The sequence below is a fragment of the Hoplias malabaricus genome, chromosome 15 (genome assembly GCF_029633855.1).
Source record: "Hoplias malabaricus isolate fHopMal1 chromosome 15, fHopMal1.hap1, whole genome shotgun sequence".
NCBI lineage: Eukaryota > Metazoa > Chordata > Actinopteri > Characiformes > Erythrinidae > Hoplias > Hoplias malabaricus.
The window spans coordinates 22,244,522-22,264,139 of record NC_089814.1 but is presented as its reverse complement, the minus strand read 5'-3'; the positions used below and the strand labels follow the sequence as shown (position 1 = coordinate 22,264,139).

At 40.3% G+C, this 19,618-nt stretch overlaps 1 protein-coding gene across 1 annotated transcript in view; it reads right to left on the bottom strand.

Moving 5' to 3' along the window:
• dacha (dachshund a) overlaps window positions 1-19,618 on the bottom strand; it is a 157,108-nt gene that overhangs the window by 38,450 nt on the left and 99,040 nt on the right. The window contains exons 4-5 of the mRNA XM_066645434.1: window positions 2,176-2,328; window positions 796-968 (exon numbers count right to left, since the gene is read on the bottom strand). Of these exons, the coding sequence (XP_066501531.1) occupies window positions 796-968; window positions 2,176-2,328 (326 nt within the window). The remainder of the gene's footprint in view (window positions 1-795; window positions 969-2,175; window positions 2,329-19,618) is intronic.

The window sequence follows — 19,618 nt, the reverse complement described above, 5'->3', positions numbered from 1 at the left end:
ACAATTCCCAATCATAAGCCACATGTGGACTGAATATAAATTACTGTTAATTCCTCTTCAGTGTAACATAATCAAAGCTTACGAAGGCGCTGAGAAGCTTTCAGTATTAAATTCTTCTGATTCCATGTCCCCAGTGCTAAACGTTTTACAAAGCCACAGTCGTTCCTCTCTCTTATGTTAACATTTAATTAGTGCAAGATAACAAAACCAGGGGGATCTGCAATTTCCAAACTTCAGATTCATACACGTTTAAAAGTGTCTGCAAGGAACAAGAGGGATACATACTGTGTGTAATTTTCTGAATTTGAAAAAAAAAAATCAAAAAGAAATTAAAATGAAGTAGTTTGAAACCGGTAAGTGACAAGAATTTACTGCATTCACTATGAGTTCCATCGAGGAAAAAGGGCTGCCAATGCACGTGCATCCATTTGTTCTGTTCTTGGGTATAATATTGTAGCCAAAATTATGTGTGAGTTTTGGTTTTAGACCATTTCAGTGTTAGCTATCATGAACGTAGCCTATTCATACTTAATTTGTCGCTTTTTAAAAAAAAACTAATCTATGAGATATATGCCATTATTAACACTATGCATCGGTTACGATCAAATTTTAAATACAATTTTATGCATCAGCTCTTTTGATCATTAAATTTGTTGCAATCACTATGGAAACTAAACCATTCTGAGAAACACAAGTATGTTGCGGAAACTTGAGCAATGCAAATATGTGTTTTACTTCATACCTATAATGATAACTTATTGAACAGCCCTTACAAGCTCTGTGTGTATACACTACCTTGATGACCGATGCTCCTGCTCTAGAGAGAGGGCTGTGCATCTGTGCAGCAGCGGCCATGTTGGCGATGGTATTCAGGTGGTTCATCTGGTTCATTGCCATTGCAACAGAGGCTGGTGGCAGACTGACGGGCAGCAGGGGGTGGGGCATCATCATGAAGGGTAGGTCCAGACCTGATTGATAGAGAGAGAGATAGAGAGAGAGACAGAAGGAGAGAGAAAAAGTGCATTCATAATTATTACCATGCACTAATACATTCTCTCCACAGCTAAGTGCTATTATAGACACTTTAATGAGTAAGAACCATTTGCTTTATAGTGTACACAATACATTCAAAACTAAACCATGAAAATGAGTCCGTAAAAATGAATAGAATAAATGAAAAGTGATTGAAAAAGCATAGTGTTTAAGGAGACAAGCAGGATGAGGGATCAAACGGTCATCCGGAAGAACAGCAGTATGGTGTGTATAGTCAAGTGGGCAATTATTCATCAATTTATGAGTATTCTCATATGAGCTGCTGCTGACATTACACGCTGTGTCACTGACTCTTAAATCCCTCTTTTTTCAAAGCACTGCAGCTGTTTAAATACAAACAATTCTCCCCATTAGAGGACTTCAGTCTGATAATCTGTGAGTGTGAATTAGAAAACAGCCAAGTGTGAAATGCACACTTAACCACTGGACTGAGTATATCAACATCCTCGAGCACATCAGCCTAAACACAAACAGCACAAAACTAACTGAATGCCGTCATCAACCTGCTCAGAAATAAATCAGCACATGCCAAAAACAAGAGAATACAACTCTATGCCAATGCCAAATAATGACCTTTAGCCACAGAAGTAAAAGATCAACAGAACAAGAATATTTAAATACTGTAATGCAAAACCAGCATAAAAATATAGCCCATTTGGTGCACACTCATCATTTCAATGATTGTAGTATGAGAAATGTTGGTACGTCATTTTAAATCAGGTTAATTTTGCCAAGCAACAGCTACCTAATTGGTTGCAAATGTATTTTTTCTAGCACTCTGAGCTAGTACTTTTCTGTGCAGCTGACTGGCTGATGTGACCGTCATTTGAAAGTGATTATAAAATGAAAGAGATTAAAGTGAAATTAGAACTCCTCCCATTTTTTAAAAGACTCAGAGACAGTGATAGCGATAGAGACACAGCTTCTAGCTGCTGCAAATCTGATTATAACCTGGAACTAATTTTAAAGACACATATATAACAGTTTTGAAGAAAAATAGTTTATTTCTTATTTTTGCACATGGCAACTGGTAGGGGTTATATCCCTGCACTCATAATGGATGCCCTGAACAAGTGAATGGGTGAATTAGTGACAAAGTAAGTGAATGGAAGAGAGACTCACGGTTGGCCAGGAGATGGCTCTGCTGTAGTGAGCTGAGGTGGGAACCAGACAGGCCATGTTGTGCAGGGAGGCCAGTGTGAGCCAGGCCATGTTGGGCTCCAGAAGAGGGCGGGGACTGGAGTTTTTCCTTATCCCAGGACGACTCACTGCCACCTGGGATCAGCGAGGAGACGGGAAGGACAAATTGAGATTGTTGTAAACTAAAACTTTTTTATAAAAATGTATCTGAACACTATAATCTGGTTTGTGGAGGGTCAGTAGGAGGGAGAACTAATCTTACATGATACTCCAAATATGTGCAAGAGGATGTTAGTTAGTGGCTCACTGGCCTTGTGTTTATTAGATCAGAATAGATCGGATGAAGTCCTATGTCACGTAACTGGCCAAATCAAATCAGCCTCATTTTGATGTAGCAACAGCAGATTCCAGCTCAACAGCACAGCATTTTTAACTGGAAACTAAACATGAGCCTAAAAAAGATCACCGCATTTTGTTATTCAGTTAAAATACTTTTAGTTCTGCATTATCTACAATCTGTTGTGGGGACATAATCAAGGCTTGTTTACCCAAAAAACAATAGTATACTTAAAGTTAATTTTATTAAGTATACTTAAGTATGTTTAAGTATATTTCCCAAATATACTTTATGCACTAAGTATATTATATCAATGTACTAGTAGTATACTTGTATTTCAATAATCCTTGGGGCTAAATTGGCTCAATTTTTAGTGTATAAATATATACTGAGTTTACATCTGCAACTATACTATAGTAAGTAAGTAACTATAGAGGTCAACTTTACTTGTTATATACTTCTAGCCCACTTATAATTGTAATGGATTACAATATGAATTAAGCCTGTTCCAGTGCTCTCAGTCCCACCCTGGTATCATGATGAAAACATACATATTTTATCATAAAGTTAGAAAAGGAGTGTTTTGGATGTTTATCCATAATAGAAAACTCTGCTTCATCATTGTTCTCTTTGGGTGAAAAACAGCGCCACCAGTGGGTGTGTGTGTGTGTGTGTGGGGGGGGGGGGGGTCCAATTACTAAACATTAAATAACTCCAAATTATGATGAAGCAAAACGCCCTCAACATACAAATGAGAATGTTTTAGTATGCATGTTTTTTTAGTTATTTATTTACATTTTATTAATGAAATCATGTTGCTCAAATCTTGGAAGAATAAGCCAAATGTTTCTGTTTGTGATTTACTGGTTAACAGTTACACTCATATTCTATTTACTGTCAGTAATGTCACCACTAAAGCCAAATATAATTCATTCTTATGTGTATCTCAATCAAAAGATTAAGTACAAGTATACGCCAACTATTCTTAAACTTTCTGTATACTTGTCAGTATAAATCAAGTATACTTAAGCATTATTTTGTTTAGTGCATCACTGATAAATACATAAAAATTAAACTCAAAGTATACTCACTTATTTTCAATTTAAACAAAGTATTCTAATAGCACACTTGAACAAAGGGTGGCTTGGTGTGGCTTCTAATGGAGGGCATGCACTTTTTCATTGTAGAAACTGAAAGAACATCCATATATATTTGTTTTGTTTTGTTTTTATTTTTTTTAAGAAACAAGAGAGTCTTAACATCTCTCAATTTCTTGAAGATACAACGTTCCTTGCCCCCAGTGATTCCTGGTAGGTTCTAGATGCACCACAACCCTGAACTCGACAAGCGGTTACATACAATGAATGAACGAATGCTCTGGAGAATGCTTAGAGAATAGATGCAGTGCCTCCTGCATGTGCTGCACAGACACAAATCCATCCCTAAACCTAGCAGAAGATTTCTTGTAGTGAGAGCATGTCTGGAGTTAAAATGTGAAAGTGGCTTTAGACTCTGTTAAGGGGTTAATCCACCTGCCAATCAGTTCAGCCCCTAATATTCATAAATAAATCTATAGGATAAACAAAAACTGCGAAGCCAGCTGGTGGGCACTATAAAAAGTATTAAGATGAATGAGTTGAGAGGTGAGGGAGAAGGAAGTTAAGGGGAAAGTAAAAAATAGAGAGAGAGAGAGAGAGAGAGAGAGAGAGAGAGAGAGAGGAGGCAAAGCTGAGAAGAGGAAATCATCATCTAATTCTGCTTAATAAGCAATGGAGGTCCTACGAGTGATCCAGCAGATGGTGTTTTTGCAACAGATTGCAGTGAGTGATTCTTTTAATAATAATGCGAATTAAATTCTTCCTCTGTAGATTGCTGGGAGCTGTTCATTGGGGAGCCCTTGGAACGAGTGAGAGAAAACAGGCAGATAAGGTAATAGCTGGGCTCAAACACCTGAGGCCGTGTGCATGTATGTGTGTGTGTGTGTGTGTGTGTGTGTGTGTGTGTTCACAGCTTGTGTAGCACACAAGGTGTATGCTTGTGTGTTAACATCTGAGAGAAGATGAAAAGTAATGATGCAGATGGAGAATGTATGGGGAATAAAGTGATTATAAGTGCGATGTGAAATGAAAGAGCAAGATCAATGAATTTCAGATGAAAAACAAGATATATGTAGCTTAAAGCTTCAAAGCCTGTTTATGACTATGTAATTGTGATGTTACAGTTCATTTTATATTACACACGCATTTAAAACTAGAGATGTGTCTCAGATTTGCAACTCATGTTGCACTCAGTTCACTTATTTACATTACCAGGCTCGAGTGACTCAAATCTAATTTTTCAGGGCAGTGTGGACATGTCAAATTCTATTTTGCCCAATTCGTTTTGTTTGCAGTTTGTTGGCATGCAACACGAAGGTGAACATTCAAATCAGATTTCATGCGTTGTTTTGTCTGTACGCAAGCACTTAGGCTGCATTTACACTGCTCTGGTGCATTGACAGATGTGAATGCATCGAACCTCTACAACTGGCCGCATGTGGGCGTATACAGAGGTGTTCTCTGCATCATCCAATTAAATCATGAGTGGGTGTTTGCACTTATCAGGCAAACACAGCTATCTTCTGATTTTATAGACGCATCGTGTTGGCCAGATTCATTTGCAAAAAGTTAAACTCGGCTCAACTTTTCGCGGCACAGCATCCCCTGATCTCGACGCACCAGACCCATGATGTACAGCGTGGTCATGACTGACAGAACCAACGCTTCCCTTGAAAAAATCTCAACTTGATTTGTTGCTTATAGCTACAAATCACTTTCTTCCACAGGAAATGACTTGATGCTTGTCGCTTTGTCGCCTGCTAATGTGAACGGGGGTTTAGCAGCACGGCAAAAGAACTATGGATGAAAGGCTAAAGCTGCATCCCAAAAAAGCATCATATTCCCTATATAATGCACTTCATAGATACTACTACACACAGACAGGGCACTAGTTCGACTGGAAGATGTGAAGTTACACGAGTGCCATTATTTTATGAACAGTGTGCACTACAAAGGGTGTAGGAGACATCTGGGTTTCAGCCGATCTCTCAACGCAACCTTCTTTTCTTGCCTTCTCTTCCTAATCATGTTCAGTCAAGCTGTTCACTGTCCTTCTGAGCAAAAAGTGATGCACACATGAGCTACTAATGTGTCTGTTTTAATAAAATGAATTGTAACACAAATATGAGGTTTGTGTTTTGATAAAGGAGGGAAAGTGCATATGAATATCTTTTCAACTGTAGGGACAAACCTTTCTTTTTCCATTGCTAAATCAAGAGCAGGAATTGTACAGCACTTGTAATAATTGTAATAATTATGCAAGTTATGATTTTTTTCTTTTTTGTGTGTGTGTGCAAAGAAACACAGAATAACACGTGAATAAAGTGAACGAAGGTGGCAATAAAAGGCACTTACCCGCAGACACTTGCAATATATGTGGCCAACAAGAGGACTCATGTGGTCAAGGCAGGTTATAACTACCAACATGTCATATAATTCACGTTTGTTTAAAATATAAGGAGTGGTTGCACTTTTTACTCATAATGCAGAATAACTTAATTCAAGCAAAAGCTTACAGAGACAATAATTTAAGAATGGTTAGTATGGTTGGCTAACTGTGCTGAGAAAACTGGGCTTAGCAGTGTTTGTAAGCGTTCTGTGATGAACCATGTCCATGTGGAAAAGCAACCTGATCCATGCTCAGAACAGTTCGGCCATGCAGTGGTAAAGAGGCCTGTGTGAACTGTCCAGACAGCCAAATCCAAAAAAGAAATCAGAATTGATGAATGAGGCCTGTAATGTGAACATAGCCTTAGAAAACCACAACTCTGACTCAGACTTCAGATCTTTTAACAGATCTTCTCAACTCTACAGATATAAATTCTAACGTCTGTTGCCAAAGAACTACTAATAACTGAAGAATTGACTTGGATGTGCATCTCAGTAACTCATTAATCGTTTTTAAAATAAGTTAGCACACTACTTTTGGATGTTTCTGCAATAGAGTTTAATGAAAATATAAACCAGTAAAGTACAGTTAAGGTTATGAACCCATAGGACACCCCCCAAATTACCCAAAACACAAAAGAAATACAATACTAATGTATTTTAAAAAAAAGCATTGTTGTGCCTGTACATATGTAAACTGCAGTGACTTAAAACCCCATTGTTAACTGGATGAGAGGCTAAAACACCCATCCAGAAAGAAAATAAGAAAAAAGAAAGAAAAAAATTGTATGTCTGAATGAACTAAAACTATACTATCTGTTCTTGTCTTCTTCAGTGCTATTCTACTGTGCCATTTGGTAAACTTCAATACAGAGACAGGCTTACTTTTTCTTGTCAATATTTTCTATTGTGCAGTCCAAAGCTCTGTTCCTAAGAGTGACACCGATTCACACAAAACCTCTGAAAAGCTGCGACATTTCAATCTAAAGATATCATTGAGCTATAGAAGCTGGGGGAAAGGAACAGTTGTTCTGAAACCAAATTGCAGGCAATTCAGAGAGCAAAGGAGTACGTGTGCATGTGTTTGTAAGAGCAATAAGAAAGTGTTTGCTCTGCAACTTCCACTTGACCTTTTCCTGCTCTTGTCAAGTGTAATTGTAATTAAAATAAATGCACAGTAATGATAAGTACTGAGCTGAAGCAGTTTAATCTAGCATATGGAAGCTATGCTAATGCTGTCTGTTTTTTTAACAGACACCTCCTTTCAACGGACCTTATGATGTCCTTACTTGCCAGAAGATGAGCAAAATATTCACACCACTAAATCAGCTCTCTTTTATTTTATTGCTGAACCAGTAAGTCTTCATTCTGACCCCTGAAACGGACTAACGAGTGTGGAAGTTGGACGTGTGAGTGTGGGCATGTGTGAGATGCATTATATCACGGTGAGTGAGGAGTTCAACTATCCACAGCTCTGGTGCTGATGGCCCATTTGGGCTTGGTCCAAGAGCTCCTCTAGTCATGGCTGCTAGAGTAATTAGCCTAAAAGTGGTGCCAACCAGTGTGCGTGTGTGTGTGTGTGTGTGTGTGTGTGTGTGTGTGTGTGTGTGTGTGTCTATGTGTGTGTGTAACAGGAATATATAACAAGGTGGAGAACAAAACCTGTTCACACTCATACAGTGTGGGGACGTCTTGTCCTTCTGAGAACCACAAAGTGGTCTAAACCATGTAAATCAGTTACAGTTACAGTTCAAATGTTAGAGTATGGGTAGTTGTGTATAGATGTATAAGATTAGGATATGTCCATTTAATGTTCCCACAATTCACAGGAACAAATGTGTTTGTGGACATAAGCATGTGTTTATGTGTGTGTGTGTGTGTGTGTGTGTGTGTATACTTTGCCCAGCTGTCCGTCATGCTTTAAGAATGTGTCCATCAGTGTACTGCTCCTTAGCCACATGCCACATGCTGACAAAGCTGGTTAATAACAGCATCCTCTTTAAAAGCCCTGTGTAATTATGCCATGCATGCACGGACACACACAGTATCACAGATAGACTTTATCACACACTCCACTGGCCTTCCTTGTAGCATCCATGTACAGACTAGTGTTACTGTTATACACATACTGGATGCTTGAAAATTGTTACGAAGACCTGACTGGATGGATGATTATGGATTATGATTAGGTCTGGATCGCAAACGCCATTTCAAGTCATCCCAAGAGATACTGGATGGTGATCCATCAATGGCTTCTGAGAGTGGAATTACACCTCTCCACAGAGTAGAGTTTGGAAATGTTATATGTCTCCCAACAGAATCTTGGCACGGTGCTTTGGTAATGTTATTCTCATGTGTGGATGCTCCAGAGCATCCTATTCTTTTGGCGTAACATTTCCATGTAGACTATACCAGCTTTGAGCATGTAGTTGGTTGTGCCATTTTTAGAAAACAAAATTGTATTTTGATACATTTACAATATAAAAAGTTTTCTTAATACAGTTACCTTGGTTAAATGAATGGATTACATGAAAGGATTTATGTATTTAACATGTTTATTCAGTCAAATTGGACTACAGTGATCATATACTTCCTAGAAGCCTTTGAAATAAAACATGCAACATATTTACGTTAGTTACGGTCGTTGCCTGCACACTCAAGGTCATGGAGCTGGCACAACAAAGCAAGGAGAATAGGTTTACTGCCTTGGAAATTTGAACAGTATTTTATTTTTAAGCAATAAAAAGAGAGCGTAATATTGTGAAGTGAAACCTCTGTTTGCCAGCTATTAAGTTGCTAACAGCATCTAAAGACTCCTCTTTGAAACATCTTGAAATGGGTTTTTTTGGTCTGGCTAAAGTTTGGTCTGCAGCTTACATTACTGACTCATTTAAATGATTCATGTGATAAACTTAAGCTGAGGTGAAAAAAAAGCTCTTGTACACATATAACTTAATATGTTTTTTAAGATACTGGGTGCATAAATGGGATGTTATTCATTTTGTGTAATATTTTAAGACAAACAAAATGTTCAAAACAGAAAACAATGCGGTGTAGCCTAAGTTCCAATTTTGCTGTTCCTTCCACCTTAAATTAAACACATTTTACAATGTAAGATGTTTTCTTACCAAAACGTGCTAATGAAGACCTGGTGTCAGTAAAATATTAAAAATAAAAAGTGGCTTAGACAGACATGCTAGGCTTTCTCTCTCTCTGCTCATGGCAGAATAAATGGTAAATCATTTTTATGATCATTCTATTTGTATCCCGTGAAACTACATGCACTCTTTTGAAAAAATAAACTTTTACACAACCAATCCAGCATTCAAATACTAATAACAGTCTGGTCCTGATCTGCCAGAGGACTGAGTATTTATTGCTGAAATATTTACGATATTATGACTTTCACTGGAAAGGTTTGTGTCTGCCTCATTATACATTTAATAAAAACTTACAGAAAGTTAAACTTCATCCTCGTACAAACAAGTCTTTTTTGTTCTCAAACATACTGTTCCACCTTAAAAGACACTGAGCTTCTGAATGTAAACAAATTAGAGGGGACTGCATTTCCCCACAATTGTAGACATTCCCTTTAACAGCTGTGGGAATAATCAAGAAAATATTGGGTTTTTTATTTTCTCTTACTTTTTTACCAGACAACTCATTCAATATCTTTTGTGTTTACATACATCTTATAGTCTTTACTCCTTTACAGCAAATGTAAAGGACATTCTGGGAACTCTGTTATATTCAGTAGTGTATTCATATACAGTAGAATAACCAAACAGATTATTTTTCTGAAGTAAGCAACGTGCGATTGCCACCTTCATACTGTTTTAAATGTAAGTACATTTTACATTTTTAATTATTCCAAAATAACCCGCACAACACTGTTTGCATGAGAGAGGAAATAATTGTCGTCTAGCATGTCTTTCTTCCTTTGCTCCTCTGGTGTGTTTCTTTGGCCCATCAGCCCTACCATCTGCCACTTACAGCAACTCTCACCTACAGCCTAGAGTCTCTTTCTCCTGTTTCCTGGAGACAGAAGAGCATATGTAAGGAAAGACTATGGGAATGATCCAGCACTGGCTCAGCCGTTAGATTAGAGGTCACAACTGCAGTGTTCTGAAATGCTATTAAACCACCAAATGGAGATAATCAAAGGGATAAATAAGGATTCCAAATTAAATCCTGTTAGCTTTGATCAGAGGGATAAACATATACACTGAAGCGTATTTTGGGTGGCTTTTTGCTTTCCTAGTCCAAAAGAGGTGGACTTTAATGTGTTGTTTGAGCTTATAACAGGTTCAGGTTCTTTGGGCTTCCTTTGGAGTGGCTGTCTGTGTTAATGTTGAGCCGGCCCACCACGTTTATGAGCAAGAGGACTGTAAACAGTGAGTGAACACTTGTTTACGCCACCAGACCTATATCAGGCCAGTGAAAGTGGAGAGAATATGTGCACATGTTTACTTCATAACAAACAAATCACAGGAAAAGGTTTGCTCTCACACACTTGAGACCAGAAGGTTCTAGATGACCCTAGCTCGAAAAGCTACATCATGAACATGAACCAGATATATATATGTATTAAATATCATAACAAACTCACGCTCTCTCACGCACACATAAACACACACACACACACACACGGCTCCTATTACATCTATCTTGCTTAATTCCTCCAGTTTTGAGCCATGAGTTGCACTGTAGTGTACATTTTTCCCATAAATGCTAGAGCTCCAAGACTAAAGCTCTCCCTGAAACCTTACGTAGTAAATCAAGAGTTTAAGTACACTGAGATATTATAATAAAATAAAAAAAAAGAACTCACTTTCCTCACTTTGTCATGCATATACACATTCACATTTATCTCCTTCCCAAAAATACAAGGACACCATTAGCCTTTTAACTTCATTTTTGTGATAAAATTTCTTAATCAACAGACACTACCAATATAAATATAATTCCACTGTGTTTACACTGGTCATTGATCATTGATTGCAATTAATCACATTTTAGTAAATTGTGTGATTAAACTGTTTTTTTTTTAAATCCATCAACAGCCATAGAATAAACTATATACATATTTGATAACTCTAGTAATAATCTAATTTATTATATGCTAATGTAATAGAATTTAGTATCAAAATGCATTCCTAAATATGGTTGACTACTCTTTTGGCTGATAAATGTGGATATCTCAGTGTAATGAAACAGAAAGCTTTCCAACGATTAATTTAAACTACATTCCAAAATTAATGCTAACCAAAAATACACAGAATCAGTTTGGATGGACGATAACCTCCTACTAGGTCAACACTTGTACTCTGATTCCGCACGTAACCATATCTGGATTCATCTCCCACTGTGCCGTCCAGACGGTCTTTTCATCAATTGTGAGTTCCAGGACACAATGTGATTAAATACCTCATCAATAACAACTACATTTGATCTGAAACTCTTATGCACAAGTCAAAGAACTCATTCCAAGCAAACCCACCTCCTCAAAGGAGCCACATGGTTTCCCTGCACAGAAGACCAAGGAACATGGCCTTGCTTTGGTTCCACCACGTCTATTTAAAGCTAAACATACTGTGCGACACACACACACACACACACACATGCATTCATTAATATCGTTACACCGACAAACCCTGACATACACATACTCGCATACACACACACTGTCCGGGAGCACATTAACAGCTTGTAGCGGGTGCGGGCGGAGGACGGCACGCTGGCACTCTGTTTGTCATATTTCTTGTGGGCCTCGCCATCTGCCGGGGTGGCATTTTCATGGCTGTTTACCCTGACTCCCGCCAAGGAATCATCTGCCGCCACATAATGCTGCTCCGCGAAAAAGGAAAAAAAGAGGGGAGGATTAAGTTGGTAATGCAACTGAGACTATTGCTAATTTGGTGTAATTGGGAAGAAATGAAGATAAATGAGGACGAGGGATGGAGAGGCAATCAGTACGGCAGGCACTACAGCTGTGCTTTTGGCCAAACCTACCCCCCTTGTTCCCTCTGTTCCACAGCCCTCTCACTGACAGCCCCCACCCTCCCTCATTCAAACCCCCACCCCAAACATCCTCAACAAGGTACAGGAAAATCCAAGCTAATGAAAAATATGCTTTGCTAACACCGGCTTGAACACAGTTCAGTTGCGGATCATTCATGTTTCTGCTGCTTTTTAGAAATAGTGACTTCTGGTTTTAGATTTCAGCCCTAAAAACCAATGTAAAGAATATTTGTCAACAACTAAGCGCATAAATCTATGGTCATTATGTTTATTAGATTACACTTTAATGTCTTTTTTGGTTCCAAATACAAACCCATTTCTGTATAAATGGGGATATTTCATAAATGGCAATAAAACCTTTTTTTATTGCAATTTATTTAACTGACAAAAGTAAAAACAAAACAAAATCCAATGTAGTTACTGACAACTTTTTGTGTAATTTGTATTCTAAACCTAAACAAATTAATTTTTATATAAATATGTATATTCGTATTTCGTATTTCATACAGTTTGCCACGGTATTGCTTAATTACACTTTTAATTTGTTAAGAAATTAAGCATTCTAATTGTTTTAACAGTTCTAATTTTTACCCATTCTGGCTTAATGACTTCTGCTTCTCAACATCCAGTGGTTACTGCAACTAATTCTCCTCTGCATGATGCACCTTACATTTTATGTAGGAAACATATCTGGACTGTAGGCACACTGGTGTATCACATACAGGATGAGGTCTGGAATTGTCCTGCTGAAATAACCATGGACTTCCTTGAAAAAGAATTGCACTTGATGGCAGTTTACAGTATGTCTCTCTCAAATCCCTTTATATGCCTTGGGGTCAATGGTTCACATGTAAGTCACCCGTTTTGTTTTTCAGTTAAATAAAGGTTCAAGAGGAATTAGCAAATCACATATTCTTGTTTTTATTGGCCCCATCTTATCCTTATAAGGTAACATATATTACACATACAATATTTCCAGGAACGATATTCATTACAAGAATGTTCTGTATTGATATGTGTACTTTTTTTTAAACTAAGTTGAACCTGAATTTGTATGGTGAAATTTTAAAAGTAGATAATATCCATTTAAGACTTCACTTATTACACAGTTTTTACGCAGCTCTTAGTTTTAACTCAGGAAGGATTTCTAGAAAGTGCTTTGTCAGCAGGCAGTGTCTGTTTTTAAAGGTTACGTGTATTTTCAAAGTCCCATTCTTTACTTTGTTCCAGTCATGCACCATTCAAACTTCTCAGGGAGAGATTTCAGGCACCTAATAAATTGATATTATTTATTTAGGGCACCACAATACATTTCTCAAACATTTCCGGATGGTTCATAATGCCGCTGTAGTCATCCCTATTTCATATATTTATAACCATTCAATTTCGAAGCACAGGTCAGGTCCAATAGGACACATTCACCTTTAATCCTTTTTGGATTTTGTTTTGTTCCTGGGTCTTTAAATAAAGGTGGAGGGTGTTGGTTCCCTACTCACTTCTACAAGTGGCATAGTGCAGTTTCTACAATGATAAGCCTGGAGTAGCAATGGCAGAGGCTCTATTCTCCCCATTAGAATTTAAAGAAGCATCACAATGATTCTGATGTTGTCATTTTAAGGTGAAAATACTATGTAGATTTCTTTTAAGTGTAAAAGGCTAACAATACACAGAAACATGCAGCACTTTGTGATGCTCCACAGACCTGTAATAGTGAAGACAGAACATCTGTCATTGCTTCTCTGGGCTTTAGGAGTAGTGTAGAAAGCCACCCTCCCCTTGATTTCATGGACAATGCTGTAAACATAAATTTCACTCTGCAACTGTAGGGGGAGCCCAGGAGCAAAAATACCAATCTTACCTAGTGTTCCTTAGAGGTAACCTAAGTGCCCCCCCCCCCCCCCCCCCCCCCCCCACCCCCACCGATCATATTCAAGGTTGTCTAAATGCTGGAAGGAGCTTGGGATTTTGGGTGTGAAAAACCTATTTACATGCAATAATAAAATAATAATGAAGACACATCAGGGAGGGGGGACATTAAAATCATCAGTCATTAATTCTCTCCCAGAACAATGAGAGAACAATCCACGAGAGGCCCAGCACAAAAAAATGTTTGAATTGAACGTGAAAATGATTAAAGAGCTCTTTTAATGAAGTGTTAATTGCTGCGAGGAGTCGAATGAAGGCTTGGAGGAGAGGAGCCGCTCTGACAGGAGAGAAAACTGCAGTGCAGTACCATGCTAACACAAACAGAAACGCTGGGTGGGAAAATATCGTGCCAGGTTGAGCCACAAGGACGTTAAGACGCCACAAGCCATTTCCATCTATTTTAAACAGCCCATTTCCCAAAAAAAGGTGATTTACCAAGGACCAAGGACACAGCCCTGGACTACTCTCTAGAAATAAGAGGTTCACGGCGGTATCTATTCAATCTTCAGCCAGCCATGCAACCATCATACCCAATAAATAAATAAATAAATAAATAAACTGTAGGGAAGGTACATTCTGAGATGTGCAGGCTGGACTGTTCTTTTCCCACTTCATGTCACAGCTGGGGTCTGAAGAAAAGTGTTTATCTGAGGTGTTTGTAAATAAACTCACCCAGATGTTCAGCAAGGGAGATGCAAATTTCCCACACTGTCATGCTACCTCACGTGAAAAGTGAACTCTCTTTTTATACATACTGTACAGTATGTGTGGACACCGCTATCCTGGAGTTCATTATAAAGATCGAAAGTGACTGAACAATCTGTGGTTATAAACAAATAACTTCTCATCGAGTTACCTTTACAAATGTCTTGAAGAGAGAATGACCTGCTTTAATCAAATACAATTCAGTACATTTTTCACTCTCACAATAACTTGAATGAGTCTTCAGATAACATTTTACTTATCTGTGCAGCAGATCCAGAGTAAAAAGTAATGTGAAGTTAACGATAGTTATACTGACCAGATCGCAAGCTACGGGGTTTGCCTGAAATTAATCAGTGTCCTATTAACTCTATTGTACAATGCATAGTGAGGAATGTAGGGAATAGTGTAGGGGGCATTTGGAACATGCCTCAGGTTACGTATGATGAAAGCATGTTAAGGTGAACTCTCCCAGAACCCATAGAGAATGAACTGAAAGGACTTCAGCTCTACTACACAAAAAAGAAGCAGGACTGTATGGAACAAAACATAACACTGAGTGGACTGTGATTCCCTTAGGTGGGACAAAAATTTGGGCAGAGCTTGGTTAATACTGTGGCAGAATGAGAGCGAAAACATTTCCTCCCTTTCCCTTTTGGTGGCTGTCACCCATTCGCCCTAATGAACGAACCACCCATGGTTACTTGTGAGTTATATTACAAACCTTTTTAGCAGGTTCAAGTAAGCAAAAATGCAAGAGAACTATATCTCAGCGGCCTGTGTGATTATTTGTGTCCCTCTGCTTTGGTAAATATATTTCTTCTTTAGCCATTGCTTCTCAATTACCTCCATCATATTTAGACATCCACTTCCAGCTGAATATTCAACATCTCATCAGCCTCTCTAAGTGAGTCCTATATTGTGTTCCTCCTGGGCCTTTTGTGCTGCCTAAGATGGCACAGTCTTTCACTTACCCTTATCAGAGAGACACATTAATGGCCATCAGAGGACTCTGTTCTCTTTGAACGGTTTACGGCACCTCGCCTTTGATCATAAGTAGTGCTCGCTTCACAGAGAGCCTGAGAAGATGTCTCTTTGATATCGCCCTGCGTTTACATATCAATGAGTGGCACCGAAGATGGAGGCTCTTTCTCTTTCTCCTTTTTCTGCCTCTCACTTCTCAGTTTTTTCTATCTCTCTTTTAGGGTGCCATGGTTTCAGAGGACTGTGGTCTGTAAATTAAAAAAAAAAAAGTCCAAAAATCATGCACACAATTGCTTTACATTTGTCCTGGGCACAACAGCATCGTCAGGTGTTTACTGTAACCTCGGCAGGCTGTGGCTCATTTGGCTGGGTTGGGAGCACGCTGCATCTTTATGGGCTTTCATTAGACGTCATTTTGAGGCTCATTTGAAATCAATCCCCACTCGGACCCTTGTGGCAGCTCCGGTGTCAGGCGGATGAAAAATGAGGCGGGGCATGGGGGCTCCGAGTGGACCCCCCCCCATCCGTCCTGGTTGGCCCGGTCCGTTAATACAGTATCATCTGGTCAAATGGGCAAGCAATTCCCAGATCTCATTACCAACAGGAACTGTGGGTCATTACGCAGGATGGATTCCCATTAGCCGGACTGAAGATTTGAGACTAAATACAGAAGCTTTGGATATACACAGTTGTACACTGGCCACTTTGTTTCCCGCACACCTCGCCTGACACACCTTTCGACTAAGTTCCCACACTGCGCAGGAGAAGGAAGACAGGGCTTTGAAGTGGAGGCTCATTTCAGTATTCACCTTCTGTTGGAGACTTGATAAGGTATTCAATGAAGCAAATGTCCATATTGACCCATGGCTGTGACGCCTCAGCGCTGACAAGCGTCTCCTTCAAGGTCAACATGCAAGGCTGAGGGATTGCCAAGTGTATGTGTGTGTGTGTGTGTGTGTGTGATAAATGCTTGCAGGCTGAACTTCCATATGCACTGACACTAGCACAAAAAAAACCCTATGGAGTGAAATGACACTGCCATTACCAATCAAACACATCAGAAGCACTTGCCTACATAGTCTCCAGGATTCTCTACAATATTCTGTAAGCCTCAATTGATTAAATCCTATGTTCTAGGATCTACTGACTCTTGGAGTCAGTAGACTCTTGGAGTTGATCCAGAAAATCAAGCCCAAGCTTAGAGTGCAGTGGTGGGAGGAATATGAAACATTGGCCAATATGTGGAGGGTCATGCAGCTATTTGCCTGCTCAGTCTTTCATATGCTCATCTTGCTGCATGGACCATCTGTTTATGTGACACTGCTCTTACACTGGGTGGCATAATCAATGCTACTCAACTCTGTACAGAATATGAAGCCCGGACAAGGCACCAGTCCATCACAAGACATTACACTCTCACCCATTCACTCCCACACTCACACCTGTAGACAGTTTCACACACTCATCCAGTCACTCCCACACACACACCTGTAGACAGTTTCACACACTCATCCAGTCACTCCCACACACACACCTGTAGACAGTTTCACACACTCACCCAGTCACTCTCACACACACAGACCTGTAGACAGTTTCACACACTCATCCAATCACTCCCACACTCACACCTGTAGACACTTTCACAGACTCACCCAGTCACTCTCACACACACCTGTAGACAGTTTCACACAATCATCCAGTCACTCCCACACTCACACCTGTAGACACTTTCACACACTCACCCAGTCACTCCCACACACACACACCTGTAGACAGTTTCACACACTCATCCAGTCACTCTCACACACACACCTGTAGACACTTTCACACACTCACCCAGTCACTCCCACACACACACACCTGTAGACAGTTTCACACTCATCCAGTCACTCTCACACACACACCTGTAGACAGTTTCACACACTCACCCAGTCACTCTCACACACACAGACCTGTAGACAGTTTCACACAATCATCCAGTCACTCCCACACTCACACCTGTAGACACTTTCACACACTCACCCAGTCACTCTCACACACACACCTGTAGACAGTTTCACACAATCATCCAGTCACTCCCACACTCACACCTGTAGACAGTTTCACACAATCATCCAGTCACTCCCACACTCACACCTGTAGACACTTTCACACACTCACCCAGTCACTCTCACACTCACACCTGTAGACAGTTTCACACAATCATCCAGTCACTCCCACACTCACACCTGTAGACAGTTTCACACAATCATCCAGTCACTCCCACACTCACACCTGTAGACACTTTCACACACTCACCCAGTCACTCTCACACACACCTGTAGACAATTTCACACACTCACCCAGTCACTCTCACACTCACACCTGTAGACACTTTCACACACTCACCCAGTCACTCTCACACACACACACACACACCTGTAGACAGTTTCACACACTCATCCAGTCACTCCCACACTCACACCTGTAGACACTTTCACACACTCATCCAGTCACTCTCACACACAAAGACTTGTAGACACTTTCACACACTCACCCAGTCACTCTCACACACACCTGTAGACAGTTTCACACAATCATCCAGTCACTCCCACACTCACACCTGTAGACGCTTTCACACACTCACCCAGTCACTCTCACACACACACCTGTAGACAGTTTCACACACTCACCCAGTCACTCTCACACACACAGACCTGTAGACAGCTTCACACAATCATCCAGTCACTCCCACACACACACCTGTAGACAGTTTCACACACTCACCCAGTCACTCTCACACACACAGACCTGTAGACACTTTCACACATTCACCCAGTCACTCTCACACACACCTGTAGACAGTTTCACACAATCATCCAGTCACTCTCACACTCACACCTGTAGACACTTTCACACACTCACCCAGTCACTCTCACACACACACACACACACACACACCTGTAGACAGTTTCACACACTCATCCAGTCACTCCCACACTCACACCTGTAGACACTTTCACACACTCACCCAGTCACTCCCACACACACACACATACACCTGTAGACACTTTCACACACTCACCCAGTCACTCTCACACACACCTGTAGACACTTTCACACACTCACCCAGTCACTCTCACACTCACACCTGTAGACACTTTCACACACTCACCCAGTCACTCTCACACACACACACACACACCTGTAGACAGTTTCACACACTCATCCAGTCACTCCCACACTCACACCTGTAGACACTTTCACACACTCACCCAGTCACTCCCACACACACACACATACACCTGTAGACACTTTCACACACTCACCCAGTCACTCTCACACACACACACCTGTAGACAGTTTCACACACTCATCCAGTCACTCCCACACTCACACCTGTAGACACTTTCACACACTCACCCAGTCACTCCCACACTCACACCTGTAGACAGTTTCACACACTCATCCAGTCACTCCCACACACACACACACCTGTAGACACTTTCACACACTCACCCAGTCACTCTCACACACACACACACCTGTAGACAGTTTCACACACTCACCCAGTCACTCCCACACACACACACACCTGTAGACACTTTCACACACTCACCCAGTCGCTCTCACACACACACACCTGTAGACAGTTTCACACACTCATCCAGTCACTCCCACACTCACACCTGTAGACACTTTCACACACTCACCCAGTCACTCCCACACTCACACCTGTTGACAGTTTCACACACTCATCCAGTCACTCCCACACTCACACCTGTAGACACTTTCACACACTCACCCAGTCACTCTCACACACACACACCTGTAGACAGTTTCACACACTCATCCAGTCACTCCCACACACACACCTGTAGACAGTTTCACACAATCATCCAGTCACTCTCACACACACAGACCTGTAGACAGTTTCACACACTCATCCAGTTACTCTCACACACACACCTGTAGACAGTTTCACACACTC